The sequence below is a fragment of the Coloeus monedula genome (assembly GCF_965178545.1).
Source record: "Coloeus monedula genome assembly, chromosome: Z".
NCBI lineage: Eukaryota > Metazoa > Chordata > Aves > Passeriformes > Corvidae > Coloeus > Coloeus monedula.
Window position 1 is genome coordinate 83,974,220 of NC_138822.1, and position 15,170 is coordinate 83,989,389.

General features: G+C 39.4%; 1 protein-coding gene across 2 annotated transcripts in view; it reads right to left on the reverse strand.

Moving 5' to 3' along the window:
* Window positions 1-15,170, reverse strand: part of DYM (dymeclin) — a 211,736-nt gene that overhangs the window by 184,814 nt on the left and 11,752 nt on the right. For both annotated transcript variants that reach the window (XM_082302076.1, XM_082302075.1), the window contains exons 2-5: window positions 14,897-15,074; window positions 5,040-5,092; window positions 4,267-4,360; window positions 2,867-3,003 (exon numbers count right to left, since the gene is read on the reverse strand). In XM_082302076.1, the coding sequence (XP_082158202.1) occupies window positions 2,867-3,003; window positions 4,267-4,360; window positions 5,040-5,092; window positions 14,897-15,036 (424 nt within the window). In that variant the 5' untranslated portion in view covers window positions 15,037-15,074. The remainder of the gene's footprint in view (window positions 1-2,866; window positions 3,004-4,266; window positions 4,361-5,039; window positions 5,093-14,896; window positions 15,075-15,170) is intronic.

The window sequence follows — 15,170 nt, forward strand, 5'->3', positions numbered from 1 at the left end:
TTCCAGATAAGGGAATTATAAAAAATGCTACCTGAACAATAGTGGCCATGTCATACATCATATATTTCTGAGCAGACAGTGACAGGGATATTCTCCATACACAGGACTCTCACAGATTATCATTACACACTTCTCCCTGACTCACCAAATATCCCAGAGCAGGTGCTGATGCAGTGCCTGATTGCAGTGTGAGCATCCTGACAAGCTGACACTGCAGTTATGTGTGCTGAGCTCCCAGGTGCTGTACTTAAATCAGAGGACATGGCACCAAAATATACTATCCAACCAGAAGGATAAAAATGTGATGCTCACAGGGAAACAAACACAACCACAGAGTGATTTCCAAAGGACTTGTGAGATGATCCTGAAAAGAACAGTAACCTTTTCTCAAAAGGCTAAGAGACTGAACAAAGCATATGAAAATGGACCACAGGGGAGAGAGGCTGTTTGTGTTGCTGGGTGGTTGTAGTGTTCTTTCCAATAACTACTCACCAGGCAGTAAGGAAACACAGAAACTTCAAAATTCAGACACTGTATTAAAGCTTTTTAAAATATGGATATTTTATTTACATCATACAGTTCATATAATAATGTCTTTTATAAGGCCTGTTTTATCATGCTCACAGTTGAAGAATTATAAATAATGTCACGCTCTGGTAAATGAAAAAATAGCAAGGGTGACTAAGAACTTAATTTTAAAAAGCATGTTCACCAAAGATGGTAAAATTTCCATTAAAGTACTAATAAATCCATGTAAAATTAAGAGGAATATAGGAATAACAACATTATAATAATAGATTAATAATATAACAATAAATAAAATCTATAATAGGAATATTCTCCTTCCCGAAAAGTAGAAACCAAAAATTCAAGAAAGCTACACTTAATTATAAAAATACAAACAACAAAACACTTCATTTTCTTCTGTTTAATTTTAATAGGCCCTAGCACAACCACAGTTTATTACAATTCACTAACGATACTCCACTTTCCAACAGCTGAGCATAAGAGCTATGGGAAGGTACACGCCTTATTAGCACATTCTGTAGACATTTAAAAATAAGATTATTAGGAATCAAACTCAATGGCTACGTAACTTCAGCATTATGAACCTCAATACCCTGAGGAAGTTCACAAGAGATATCTCCAACTGGAAACCCAAAGAGGAGCTGAGGAGAGGCTTGCTTCCTGTCTCACCAGCAGACCACACACAACTACCTTCCTAATCAACAACATCCCATGAACAATCTGCTCAGAGGTAATTGCTAAGTACATTTGTCGTCAATATGCACAAAATTATTGCTAATAAATGTCACTGTGAATTACAGTCAAGTGCTGCTAGACGTGGTATAAACATGGGTCTACCCTGGTGACAAGAATCACTTTCAATACCACACTGCGAGGAACTCCCAGTGCAAGGAATAAGGATCGCAGGGGTTCCAGCTGACAACAGTCTCAGTTTTTCCACCCATCCCACTGTGGTGTGCTGTACACTGAAGCAAGAGGTGAGCCGTTTTTTTAATCCAGGAATAAACCCACAGGCAGTCTGCAGGGATAGCTTATACACAAGCAGGTTTTCTTTTCCAGTGCATCAGTGAGCTGACTTCCCTCCTGGAGATCACTCATCACAGTTTAAATACATTAAACCATTTCAACATGTAGCACTTAATCTTTTGGCACCACAATTCTAATTTCCCCAGAGCACTGGCAGGCGCCAAGGAGTTAAACAGATTTTAATGAACAGTTTTCACTGCTGATGAGCAAGCAGTGATTTGGCGTTCCCAACACGTGTCCTCGTTGCAGGAAATCCACAGTCAGACACTTTTGGTTGTCCTCACACCATCCACACACACTGCTCTAGCATTCTGAGACTTTTTAGGCTTTATGCAACAAACAACGTGCAATTACAAACTGAACAGTACTTTGACTTGGACTTGGCAGTGCTGGGCTAGCTGTCTCACTTGATCCTAGAGGCTTTTCCAGCCTAAATGATTCCATGATTTACACTAAAGCAAAGGAAATCAAGGCTCCTGTGGCAGCATTATCCATCATGCACTCTGTGAGAGCATCTTGATACAGCACTACACAAAGATTTGTGGTCGACAGTGTTCAGAATGCCTTTATGCTGCACTGTCTTTTTCCAGTAACATAACTGATTTTGAATGCATTTGTATTATTCAAAGGTAACAGCTTCTTCCTTGAGCATCTCTCCTGTCATCTTCCATCTCATGGCACCTATACTCCATTTCCTGGACATGAGCCTATTTTAGTAATTCTGCCTAAATTCTGACTTCTCTTATACACTTGTATAAGCTATTGCCCCCAAATTAAATTTTAGCAATTGTTTTCTCAATGGGTCAATTCTAACTGTAGTACTATAACTTTCCTTCCCTAGATCCCTAAAAATTGCATTAATTCCACTCTGTGGCTGCTGCTGGTTTATGAAAAATATGTGAAAAGATGCATTAAAAAGGTGCAATATCAACGTTCCAATGTTTGTATGTGGTCAGCTTCACCCCAATTCTGTTCTGTTCCTCTGAAGAGGACCATTAACACCTTTCAAAATGTATGAAAATCACTAAAGCTCAGGTAGGTCTACAGCACCACACTTTTAAAAAAAGCCAGAATAAGCGACACCTAACTCTCTAGTACTTAATTTCTGGTTTTAAAGCAAAGTTTGGGATTCTCGGTCTAAAAAACATAGAATCATTGAATTATTTAGGGAAAAGACTCTTTAAGATCTTAAGATCAAGTACAACCATTAACCTAACTCACTAGTCCAGCACTAAACCATGTCCCTACATGCCATCAGGACATTTAAGTTTCTCAGGGGATGTTTGTTTCACTAGCAGTTGTGTGTACGCACCATATGAGCTTGGTCCTGCTTTCTCTTCATAAGTAAAATGAAGTTGCAGCTCCTCTTCTGACATTCGACTGATGAATACTTTCAGCAAACAGCAAATAATGAACAGTGCATTGTGAGCCTGCCAGATAAAGAGGTGGCTAGAAAAGAAGCAGGAACAAACAAGAATCAGTAATGCTTCACCAGCAAACATGCATCAAAAACCACAAGAAAATAAATGTCAGAGTAGACAAAGTTCCTACAGTTAAAGCAAGGAAAAGCCAAAGTGTTAAGCAGGGAGTCTGCAGTAGATGTTACAGAAAACACAATGGGAATGTATTTAAAAGTAGTTTAGAAAATACAACCTTATCCCTAACTACATTCGTACTATTAAAAACACCACAGCCAACAGAAGTATCACTCTTTGAGGAACTCACCTAACAGTTCAGCAAACTTCTAGAGGTCTCTAGATGCTATGGACTCAAGGCACACAGACATTCAAAAACCTCCAACAGGTTCAGACTTGAAAGCTTCCTGGCTCCCTGAACCTTAGCCTTTTTCCCAAGTAAATAGCCTTCAGCTGACAGCAGGCATTTATGGACTTCATGAGCATCATACAGCAGGATTTTCTTATGCAACACACATAAATATTTTCCAAGTTTTCTCAATGAAAGCTGCATAAAATTTTTTTGAGTCCCAGTAAGCAACTGTTAGGAAGCCCATACAACACCACAGAGTCAGCTATTGCCTGTACTTCCAAGGTATCTTTGGATTAAAACCCAGAGCTATCTGGGAACAAGTAACTTTTTACTTTAGATGCAAGTGAAACACTTGATGGCACTCCTGGGAACAAGGAGGAATTGCAGCCCCAGATCTGATGAGAGTGGGACATTCATCTGTGGGTGTGAGGGAACAACTACAGAAAGCCTCCTGCAGAAAAACCCCACAGTGCTGCAGAAGTAACCTCTTGGAGTTCTATCCTACTGCTGAAAGGGGCAAAAAAAACCAATGGCAGCTGTATGACATAACTTGAAGGCAGTATTTTGATACATATTTATAGATACAGATATTTGAAATATTTCCAAGATAGGATACTGGCTCATACATTAAGCTTTAACTAAAAAGTTCAGATGATTTTTAAACAGCTCTAAGCCAGTAGTACCCACAGCTTACACCATTTATACAAAAATGTGTTAATCTAACACACAAATATGTACTTTTCCCCAGTAATCTATTTAATTATTAGACTTAATTTCTGTGTTTAGAAAAGTACTAGACACATGTTCTGTTTCAAACAACAGTTTAAGAGAATTCTAAGGTTTGGTTTGCATGTTAATTAGTAGAGTAAAAAAATTCAAGAGCTAGCAACGATAGGAACATTTAAAAAATTAAATGGCATACACAGGTCTTTTCTGGGAACTTACTTCTGACATTCTGCTGAAATTTTTAACTCTTTGGTTCTAGAAAGAAAGACTTTAATCAATGATCCAAGGTTTCCTGTTCGAGGATTCTTCTCAACTAGATGAGGAAAAATAAAATATAGTTACAAAGCATGTGTAAGTTGACACTACCTAGTTCAAACAATATATAGAAAAAACTCAAAATTTCAACATCTTTCATATTTCTAAATAAAGCACAGTATGTCTTGTTTTTCTGTACGGGCATTCTTCTTTCAAGATTTTCCAGTACATGATTTACTAGTCCATAACTGTTCTCTAAATACAACTAATATTAAATAATACTAATAATATTAAATATCCCAAATGAGGGATGCTCATACTGCTTCCTTTCCCAGACTTGTCTACAGCACAACAGCCTCCTGTCACAAAACTGGGCAGGTCTTCATAACTACCTTTTATCTTCCTGCAACACCACTGATCACATTTTATATCATCCTTTCCTTTCATCCTCTAATTCTGTCCTCTTACTGATCAGCTTAAAGGGCAAAGTGAAAAAGACAAAGTAAAGATGGAATTATTTGTTTTAAACGTTTCAGGCATATCAAGTTCCGTAAAACAGTTATCAATGGAAGTTTCTAAAGGTTTGGGATATACATAAAAACACTCTTTACACACTGCTTTAATCTTTCTAGTGCAACATAAACAAATAGAATGCTAAAGGCGTGACTGTGCACAGGGATGCTGTTTCCCAATTTTTCTGATAAAGTACACGGAAAAAAGATGGCACAACTTCTTACCTAAAGACTTGCAGACTGAGATTGTGGCTTCTTCCAAGAGCTTTAAGTCAGCACTAGGTATGAGGAAAATAAAAATGGTTACACAAGCAACTGGGCTCCTGTACTTGAAGTGAAAATTCATTACAAAACAGTAATAAAATCTTTCTACAAAGCACTTAATTTTTGCCATCCATTAGCTCGTGCAGGTCAGTTTGTACAACCTCCCTGCTCATGCAGGGGCTTCTACACCCAGCAGCCCCAAACTATGTCCAGGTGGCTTTTGAGTATCCCAAGTTCTCTGAGCAACTCATTCCAATGCTCTGTCATCCTAACATCAGGCAGCGCAATATTCTTTTGAAGTACAGCATATTAGGAAACAAATATTCAAAAGTGAATTGTTCATCAGAGTGAAATTATCTCAGGGTCTTCTCCCAGGGAACAAGGGACAGGATGAGAGAAAATGGCCTCAAGTTGTGAAAAGGGAGTTTTGGGAAAATTCCTTCAGGGAAAGGGTTGTCCAGCCCTGGCACAGCTGCCCAGGACAGTGGTGGAATCCCCATCCCTGGAAGGATTTAAAAGCTGTGTGGATGTGGCACCTGGGGACATGGGTCAGTGGTGGCCTGGCCAGTGCTGGGGGAATGGTTGGACTCCAAGATCTTCATGGGCTTTTCCAACCTAAATGATTCTGTGATTCCATGAGCATTTTATTACCACTACTTTTGCAGGTCCAGTGCTGCCATGCTCAGCTTGGTGTTACCGAAAATACAAATAGAACAGCAGCCTATAGAAAGAACTTGAAATTCTTTACAAGAAATTTCACATTAAATGATGCATTTTTGAGAACATGAATAAAAGAAACCTCAATCTGACATTTAACCTCAAGCTAAGCAGCTCTTTCCTTTCAATTAATGTTATTATACTAGTGCAACAATCACATCAGATACAGCAAATTGTTCGTAACTTCATTAATTGCCTCGTGATACGCCTCAGAAAAACATCATCTGAAAAAGAACAATAAAGCACTAAAGCAAAACCTGACAGCAACCACTGAAAGTAAACACCAGCTGCGTCAAGCACATACTTCTGACCTACCAGTGCAGGGCAACTGATCCTCAAAAACATCCTTAACAGATGGGAAAACAAGACAAATCATCAGATACTCTGTTCAATGCCACATTGAGCAATACGAATATTAATAACTAAAGGGCACCCAGTTCCACCATTCTCATCGTTAAAATTTTTTCCTTCCATCTTGTCTCAATCTACCCTCTTCTAATTTAAAACTATCACCTCTTATCATATCATGAAGGCCCTACTGCTCAGTGTTTTGGAAGAGATGGTAGAGCCTCTATACAGACTGAATTAACATACAGCTTGACCTTCAGGGACCTCTGAAGTTCAACAAATAAAAGGACAGTCAAAAAAAATTAGTTCAACACTTGCAGTCATAATGCAGCCCTCTTCTCTTTTTAAAGTCCTGTGCTTTTTTTAAATTTACATGGTAATCCAGTTTACAGCACGCTGTTGTGTCAACCTGAGATTATCAGTGGTGCTGCGTGGGAAGCTGCTAAACCAGCTCCAGGGCTGAAAACCCTGTGGAGCCATGCTCTTGGAAGCTGTGGAGTTTGAGCTGTGCCCCAACTCATGAGGACTGGATGATATTGTAGAAAGAGCAGCCAAAATAATTATTTCAAAACCCTTCAAGAGGAAACTATTCAAGATAGAGACATCAAGCAAATTAAGTTTTAAGATGCCTGCAAATTTTCTTGTATATCAGACTAATTTACTGTGTAGTGAGCTGACAGCTGAGACAGCTCTTCATCTACAGCTGAATATCCTAAGACAACTTTAGATTACGCAGATTGGCTTGTCCTGATATCAATTACCAGCATTCATTCTTCTTTTACAAACTGCTTTGAAACACAAGATTCAGAAAGAACAAACTTACACTTTGATATATATTTTAAAAACATTAGACTTGGTCTCAAAGGTGGTCTCTTGTTCCAGCACTACAAACATGCAGAGTAATTAAAAACAAATGGTATTGAGCAAGAACACGCCACCAGCAACTACGGACAACACAGTTTTCTAGGTCTATGTGACCTTGCACTTTTTTAAAATAACAGAAACTTCTAAATTTGCCCAGCTGGCTGCTTGTCATCAGATTTATTCCTTCCCAAGACCAGGCAGACAGGGAGGGTGAATATTACAATGGACAACAACTCAATAGAGAGTTCTTAGGTACTGAAAAATCATAATCTAACACAACATGACCCCTCCCACTATCCAAAGATCCTGGGGACACAGTCAGAGTGGTTATTGTAATTGCTCCAGGACTTAAACCATAAATGCAGACATTCAGCTTTGAATTACGGTTCATTTTCTCCCTAATTTCTAAGGTTAGGTTTCAAAGTCTAGCATTCTTACCGATTTTTTTTTCTTCCCTTTGAGTTATTAAAAACCACACAAAGTCCTCAAACAAATTCCACAGAGTTGCTTAATTTCTACAAGTTTCCAGGATCAAAACCAGTGGCAAAGCAAGCAAGGCTTTCAGATCTTCAGCAAAGCTTTTAACAGTCAAGTCATTCTTTTTCATACTAAAATGAAGTTTAAAGCTTAAAAATTAACTAAAGCCCACTACCCCTTATTCATACAAGAACACAAAACTGAATTTTGCCACACTCAAGACTAAGCAACAGCTACCACAAAATTTCAGTTCACTCAAAAGAAACACCTAATGAGGGGGAATTACAGCAGAAATACCACCCCAATAGGCACACACCAGTGAAATACTCAGTACTGTTACACCCCCAAGGATGGATTCACAGGGTGAATATCATGGAGGGCTACAAAAAATAGCAGCTCATTCCCAAGTACCTGGGGCCAAATTTAGCGGTGACTTTCTTTCCTTTGATTGGGCAGGAAAATGAAGTGAGAGACATGGAAAAAGCTGTCTGGGTATTTTCTTGTGCAGTGAAGAGACAAAAGGTAAATTACATTAACACTCGGGTAGAAAATGCCAGAGCCAAGATTCACAAGGTGGCACAAAAAAAATGGTACAACCAACTGTGGCACTGACTTTCCTCTGCAGTCCCTGTGGAGATGACATCTGGTTAATGAATGAATGTAATAATGGAAACTCAACACTGAAACAGCTGTCCTTTCATTACGCCACACAGAACACTGCTAATAAGTATTCAAATTTTATTTCAGCTCTAACAAGCACTGATAAGGTGAAGCTCCTCACTGCACTGATCACAAACAGAAGTTCAAGTTCTGTCTGAAAACCCTCACCTGAGGAATAGAGACTGCCCTGTTGTCAAATATATCTCAAATATATAAGCCTGAGGAGAAGTAGATGAGGGAGCTGGGAAAGGGGCTCAGGCTGGAGCAAAGGAGGCTCAGGGGGGACCTTGTGGCTCTGCACAAGTCCCTGACAGGAGGGGGCAGCCGGGGGGGTCGGGCTCTGCTCGCAGGGAACAGGGACAGGAGGAGAGGGAACGGCCTCAGGCTGGGCCAGGGGAGGCTCAGGTTGGATATTGGGGAAAATTTCTTCATGGAAAGGGATGTCCAGCCCTGGCACAGCTGCCCAGGGCAGTGGTGGAGTTGCCATCACAGGACGGATTTAAAAGCCATGTGGATGTGACACTTGGTGACATGGGCTAGAACAAAAAAAAGTAAAGAACAGATTCGTTAAGGATGGAGTGTAAAATATTCCCTGCTCTGTGAGAAACACTTGGTATATTCACAACATAAAAAAGATTATCTGTTGCTAGTAATAAACAGGCCGTAAGTATGAAAAGTAAGTCAACCCCTCCTGCTGCTTGATGGCTCTGCTGAGCATCAGTAGGAGAAACCCAGGCACACCAGTAACATCCAGGAAGCTCTGCCCTGGACAAGACACCACCATGGAAAATGGTCATGTGCACATGGAACAAACTCTGAGGGTGGGCAGGCCCTGGCCCAGGGTGCCCAGAGCAGCTGTGGCTGCCCCTGGATCCCTGGCAGTGTCCAAGGCCAGGTTGGACAGGGCTTGGAGCACCCTGGGATAGTGAAAGGTGTCCCTGCCCATGGCAGGGGGTGGAACGGGATGATTTTTAAGATTCCTTCCAACTCAAACTGTTCTGAGCTTCTGTGACACCAGCTTCAATCCATGGACCTTTAACACCACGATCACAGTGACCTGGGTGAGTTTGCACATGTACTTCAACTGGCACAACCTGAACTGAACAACCTCACTTTGAGAAAGCAGTACATATTTACATATTCACCAGTTCTATGGTTTTCCAAGAAATGAACAAAAGGTATCACCTGATGTGGGGATTCAAATGGGCTGTGAACATATGGGGCAAACAGAAAAGATTCAAAGCAAAGTATTCTTAACTATATAGACTTGACTGACTCCCTTGGATACAAGCAAATATGTGAGGTGCACAGTTGCTTCCCACACACTTCAGGAAAAAATTCCACACTTCACAGGAGTTCCTCCTTCATCCTGTGATCTGACGGCCAGCATTTTCAAAGTACTTAATAAAAGAAAGAAATTATTTTATTTGCTTTTCTTTTATGTAGATGGTAAGCTCACAGACTTCAGCAAAACTAAAATTAATAGTAGTAAAATTTGCATCCTTGACAGTGCAGCCATCTTTAAAGAAGATGGTTTTGTCTTTGTTTATTTTAGAGATATCCAAACAGGAGAGGTTTTACAGTGGCAGTGATTACCTTCTGTAACATCTTAACACCGTGCCACAAGAATATTTTGCATACCAATTGTCACTACAAACCCTTCTCTATACACAGGCAGTATCTGTGTGACTGCAGCTATCAGATCAGTGGTGAAAGTAAAGAGTAATCAAGGGTAATTGTTATTTCATTGGGATTTAATCACTTTGTGTTTGCAATCACTCATCACAGTACAAGAGTTTCTTCATCAGGGAGTTAGTTTTCTGTAAGAAAACCTCTTCTCAGCAGAGGTGGGAAAGAATGGCAAATTGAGTAGTCTATTAGTCAACAAAATTTCATCATTTTCATTGACTGCAGATTTTTATTTCTGCCTTCTTACTACTAAAAAGCCGGATTCTGCGGTAAGCTATTCTGGCATATATTGTAAAAAACATTACTTCCAAAAAGAAGAGGATGGAAAAAAAAAAAAGAAGGGGGGGAAAAAAGCCCAGTGGTGTTATAAATCGGATTATTTTTAAATGGTTGAATTCAGCTACTTTACTTTAAATTTACTAACAATCAGTCTTCAGCAAAACCATAATTATTAAGACAGTGAAGGCTGTTTCCTGACAGCAGCCAGCTTTGAAGAACGTGGTTTCATCCACTTTTATTTTAATGGCACCACAATAGAAATTGTTTCACATTTGCAGAAATATCAAAAATATCACCACATAACAAGAGAAAGCATTCTGCCTAAAAGCTGCAAACATACTCACACCACAACACCTGCCCTTAGTATGGTAAGAAAAAGACCCAAACCAAAGCAGACAAGTATCCCCATAAAAAAAGGAGGAAAAAAACCAAAACAAGCAGCCTTCCTGACAGTTTTTTCCTCATGGTAAGGCATTTTTTCTTTGCCATTGAATACAAAACAGAAGAACCAGCCCATTTAGTAAATTCATACTGTGGGAATGCTGATTTTAATGGACTAGTTGGAGGACAGACATCAAAGAATATAAGGCAGCATATGATTTATTGTACCATTTAAAAAATGTACCATGTTAAAGCAACATAAAAGCTTCTCATTTTTATGTCTTTCCATTAAAGGCCCATGCACATTATTCTTGAACCAGCAACTCATTAATAACTCTGGGGAAGGAACAAAGCAGAACAGTAAATATTAAGCACATGATTTTCAGCAAGTTCTGCTTTAGTTAACTTTAAGTTTTCCATCAGAAAATAATTGTAACTAATACCACCACTAAGGAGGAGGTTGCATTCTTGGTAGCAAATCACAGAAAAGCCAGACAAACACAAAGTCTGCCTAGACTGAGAGCTAACACTCCAAAGAAAACCTCATAGCTCTTAATCCTGACAGTAACAAAAAAAATCATCCAGAAAAGCTGTATTTTATTTTCCAATATCCAAACACTATTGGATTGATAGGTCAGTCACCTCAAGGATAGAAATGGCAGATTTAAGAGGTTTTATACAATTTTAATTCTGCTCCCATGAGTCTATTCTGTGCAACAAATAAGGACCCATGAAGGAAAAAAAAAAAAATAAAGAACATGCAGGAGTGTGAAATTAGAGCACCAAGTACTTCCTAATGGCTGAAACCAGAAATGTCTCAGCAGACACTTCAGCAGTACCTGCTTAGCACGCATGGTTTGCTTTATGGAAGAGGATATCACAATAAACCTTTTACAGTGAAAAGCATGAGGCAACCTAAAACTAAACTGCTGGAAGCTGTTCCTCTGGCGACCATTTATGTCTGCACCACTTATCTGCTCCCACTCCTAGACTGTGAAAGGCCCCAGAGGCTTTCTTTACCTGCCAGACACCCAGGCTGGCTCTGGCTGTTACTACTCACTCTCGCCAGGGGAGTCACAGGCAGGAAGCAGGGGTTCACCATCAGCTCATTTCTGATTACTGACAGCTGATATTTCCTCTTAATATTTCTCTAATTATTAAGAAAATCAATAGTATGAGAGGAAGAACACGTAGCCCAGAAAGGCAGAATATTAAACTCCTAGCAGCCAGTTCTGCTTTGACCACACACTTTCCTTGGTCATTTTTGGATGGCACAGCAGGTTTAAGCAATCCCACCTTTTAGCCCAAAAGGTTGCTGCATCCCAAAAAATCAGTCCCTCATTGTGCCAGAATTGTTTTGTGGTGCAAAGCTATGAATCACTCAAGGGAATTATCTTGGCTGAAAAAATAAACACTTCTGCTGTGTTGTTTTCCAGATAGATTAGTTCCTGATTAAACCCGCAGAAGAACAAAATAAACACTGGAAGAGAGAGTGAAAGGGAGAGAGCATCTTGCATCAGTGTTGCTGACAAAGATACAGCAACTTTGCAGTCAGCAGCACTGGTATTTGGCAAGCTTTATTCCATACAGAAAACTACCTTGTGTCCTTCACAGAAACAGACCAAAAAGCCAGCAGGACTGAAAAAGTAAAACCCAGGAAAGAAGGCATGGCTGAGAAAACGAGCAATGCTAAACCATTTCACATGGAACCAGAAAAAGAGAGATTAACACATTCAGTCAGGTAGAGGTCAGAAAAGAAACCAAAAGAGAGAATAAAGATGAGACATGGATAAAAATGGGAAGACATCAACCAAACTGAAAGGGGAAAGAGATAGAAGAAAAACAAGGACAAAGAAAAATACAAAGTGCCAAGACACACAAAGCATAAGAAAATGAAGACAGCAGAGCACAGAAAGTGGTGCTATTTTAAGATTTGGTATCATGTCTCCATGTTTCTCAGAGTAGAAAGACAGTAATTCCCCATCTCTCAAGCCAAAGCACAAAGACTACTGTTCCACAGAAGATCCAGCTCTGTTTGACACTTGGGATCTACAATTCCTGGACTAACTGGGAACAGCTTCTGTAAAGCAAAGCACTAGTCACAAGCTCCTAACTAGAAAAAGCACATGTGGAAAAGCGTTAAAAACCCCACGAACTTCCTTATGCACACTGATTCAGATTCCCCTTGAAAGCCTTCCTTGCAGATACTGTTTTCTTGTTATTGCCAAGGCTTCTTGACAACAAGGTGAATCTGTTGGGCATCTGTTGCAGAAAAATCTACCCCAGCCCCACCACTTCCCCAGCTTGCCAGTTTTTGCTTGGATAATTTTTGTTTGGCTGATTGCTTTTCCTCCCAACATGAATTTTCCTATCGCTTCCTCTTCTAATGTTTTTCTCCTCCTCCTCCCCTACAGTACTGACATATGTAGAACAGAATTATGTCCAAAGCAGTACCCAGAGAAGACAGCCCTCTTCTCCCTGAGGATGGCATTAGTCCCATCTTTGCAAAAACTTGAGGAAATAGATCTTTTACTCTAAAACATCACCAACTGCCTTCACAAAAAAACAACACAAAACACTTACACAGCTCTCTATAATACTAGCAAACAGTCACTAGTTTTGCAACAGACAACTGGAAAAAGTGAATTTAAAAGGAGAAGAAACCTGTAAAACTCTTGTCCTATTCGACAGGTGAAAACTGGCTCCGTTCCACAGAACACAAACAAGCATCTTGCTCCTGACTCTTAAGCCTCATTAAAAACAGAGTTAAGTTGATAATTTGGAAGCTTTCAATCTCAGAAATTGACATTGACCTCTATTGTTCCATTCCTGCAGGCAAGGTTATCTGATATAGACAAATGCTGAGGGTGCTGTGCAGCCAACATCGTCTGATTTCACTTGCCAGTGGTTGCCTCAGGTAGATACAACTAAATGGGAACTTTCTGTTTCCTTCCATTACTAAGCTGCAGAAAAGATGTCTCTAAAAATACTTCTCCTCTAGCTGCCAGGCAAGAGCACCATCTGGTGTTCAGCTAATTAAAGCTTTCAACCTACGTTTGGATCATTTTATTGGTCTGCTTGTTTTTTTAATTATGTTTCTTGTTTGAGGTTTTTTTGTTTGGTTAGGTTTTTGCTTTGTTGATTTGGGGGGTTATTTTAGCAAATTTACTCTGCACTGGATCTGAATTTCATGAAACAGGCATAAAAACTAAGCTAAAAAAAACTCCTTAACTTTCATAGGGGAAAGACGAAAAATAGAACAACCAAGAGAAATTGGTGGGGTTTTATATGTAATTATTCCCCCTTAAAAAAACCCAAACAACAGAGTATTATGTAAGTTCTTAGAATGCTGTCAATCTTATTAGTCATGGGCAGGCTGTAAATAGTTCTTATCTTCAGCGATCTTAGAGGAAAAACAACTGCTTTCTCACACACTCCCAGTTCAGTACTGCCCTTTACCAGCTTTGCAGCCATCCACAACTCTGTCCCTTCTTCCTAACCTCTGGCTATTCTCTCCAGGCAGAAGTCAAAATACTTCCTCCTCCTCACTCTTTACAAAAATAGCACCTAGTAAATGCCTCCCAGTTATTTACCTTAACCATTTTCCATTCCAGTTGCCCAAACTTTCACTTACAGAAAAGCACCCGTTTTACATTGAAAACTGTAATAACAGTTTAAGTAACACCTGAAGGTAATAATATCAGATTGTTCTTGTAAGACTGATAATCAACACACAGGCCAAGGAATTTAGCAATGGAGTTGGGTTAACAGAAGTTACAAGAACTTCAATTCTCTATTTTGGGAGATGTGCTATGGATCCTCTAAAAAACACTGACTTTATTTATATCAACACCACTTTCTGGAATGAAAAGGCATTCAAAGCTTGAATTGATATTTAGAAAGTATCTTTATGGAGAATATACACCAAATTTCTTTTCAAAATGCAAAAGGGGGGGAAAAAAAGCCATACAGACTAAGCAACTCAAAAGCTAACCTACAATTAAATCATACAAGAAGTACAGTTCACTCTAAGCTGAGAGGAAACATCAAATGTTGGAATCTTCAGCAAATCCAGTCAACCCAAATGCTATACCAAAGAAAAAGAAAGCTTCCTAGAACAACAAGAAAAAGAAAAAAGCTTCCCCCAACACTACAGACCCTATTTCTGATCTTTACCAGGAGAATGAATAGCAATTACAGCTATTATGAAGAAGAACGAAACCCACAGGAATGGAAGAGGTGGTGGAAAATGCTTCCAAACTTAGAAACAACAATATATTTTACACAGGCATTTATTCCCCTGCTACCTAAAACAGGAATAATTAACATAACCACTCATTTGCTTTCAGACTGGTCACTTTTATAAACATACTATCAAAGTTAGCTCTTCAACACCCTCTTACCTGTTTGTTGGAGTCGTGAAGCTAAAAGACAGAAGCTGATTCCAGAACGGGTCATTCTCGGAGATGGGCTCTGATCCTGACAGTTTTTGTAAGTACTCATTTTCTGGAAGCTCACTGATGCTGCTGCTATTTGCTCCCATCTTCTTTATTTGGCAAATCTCTTTCTAAATTTTCATTCCTTTGAGAAACAAAAGAAGAAAAAAGAAACATTTTAAGTCTTTTGTACAAATAAAGAATACACAGACCCTGAGTTAGCCACCAGTACAGCTTTAGA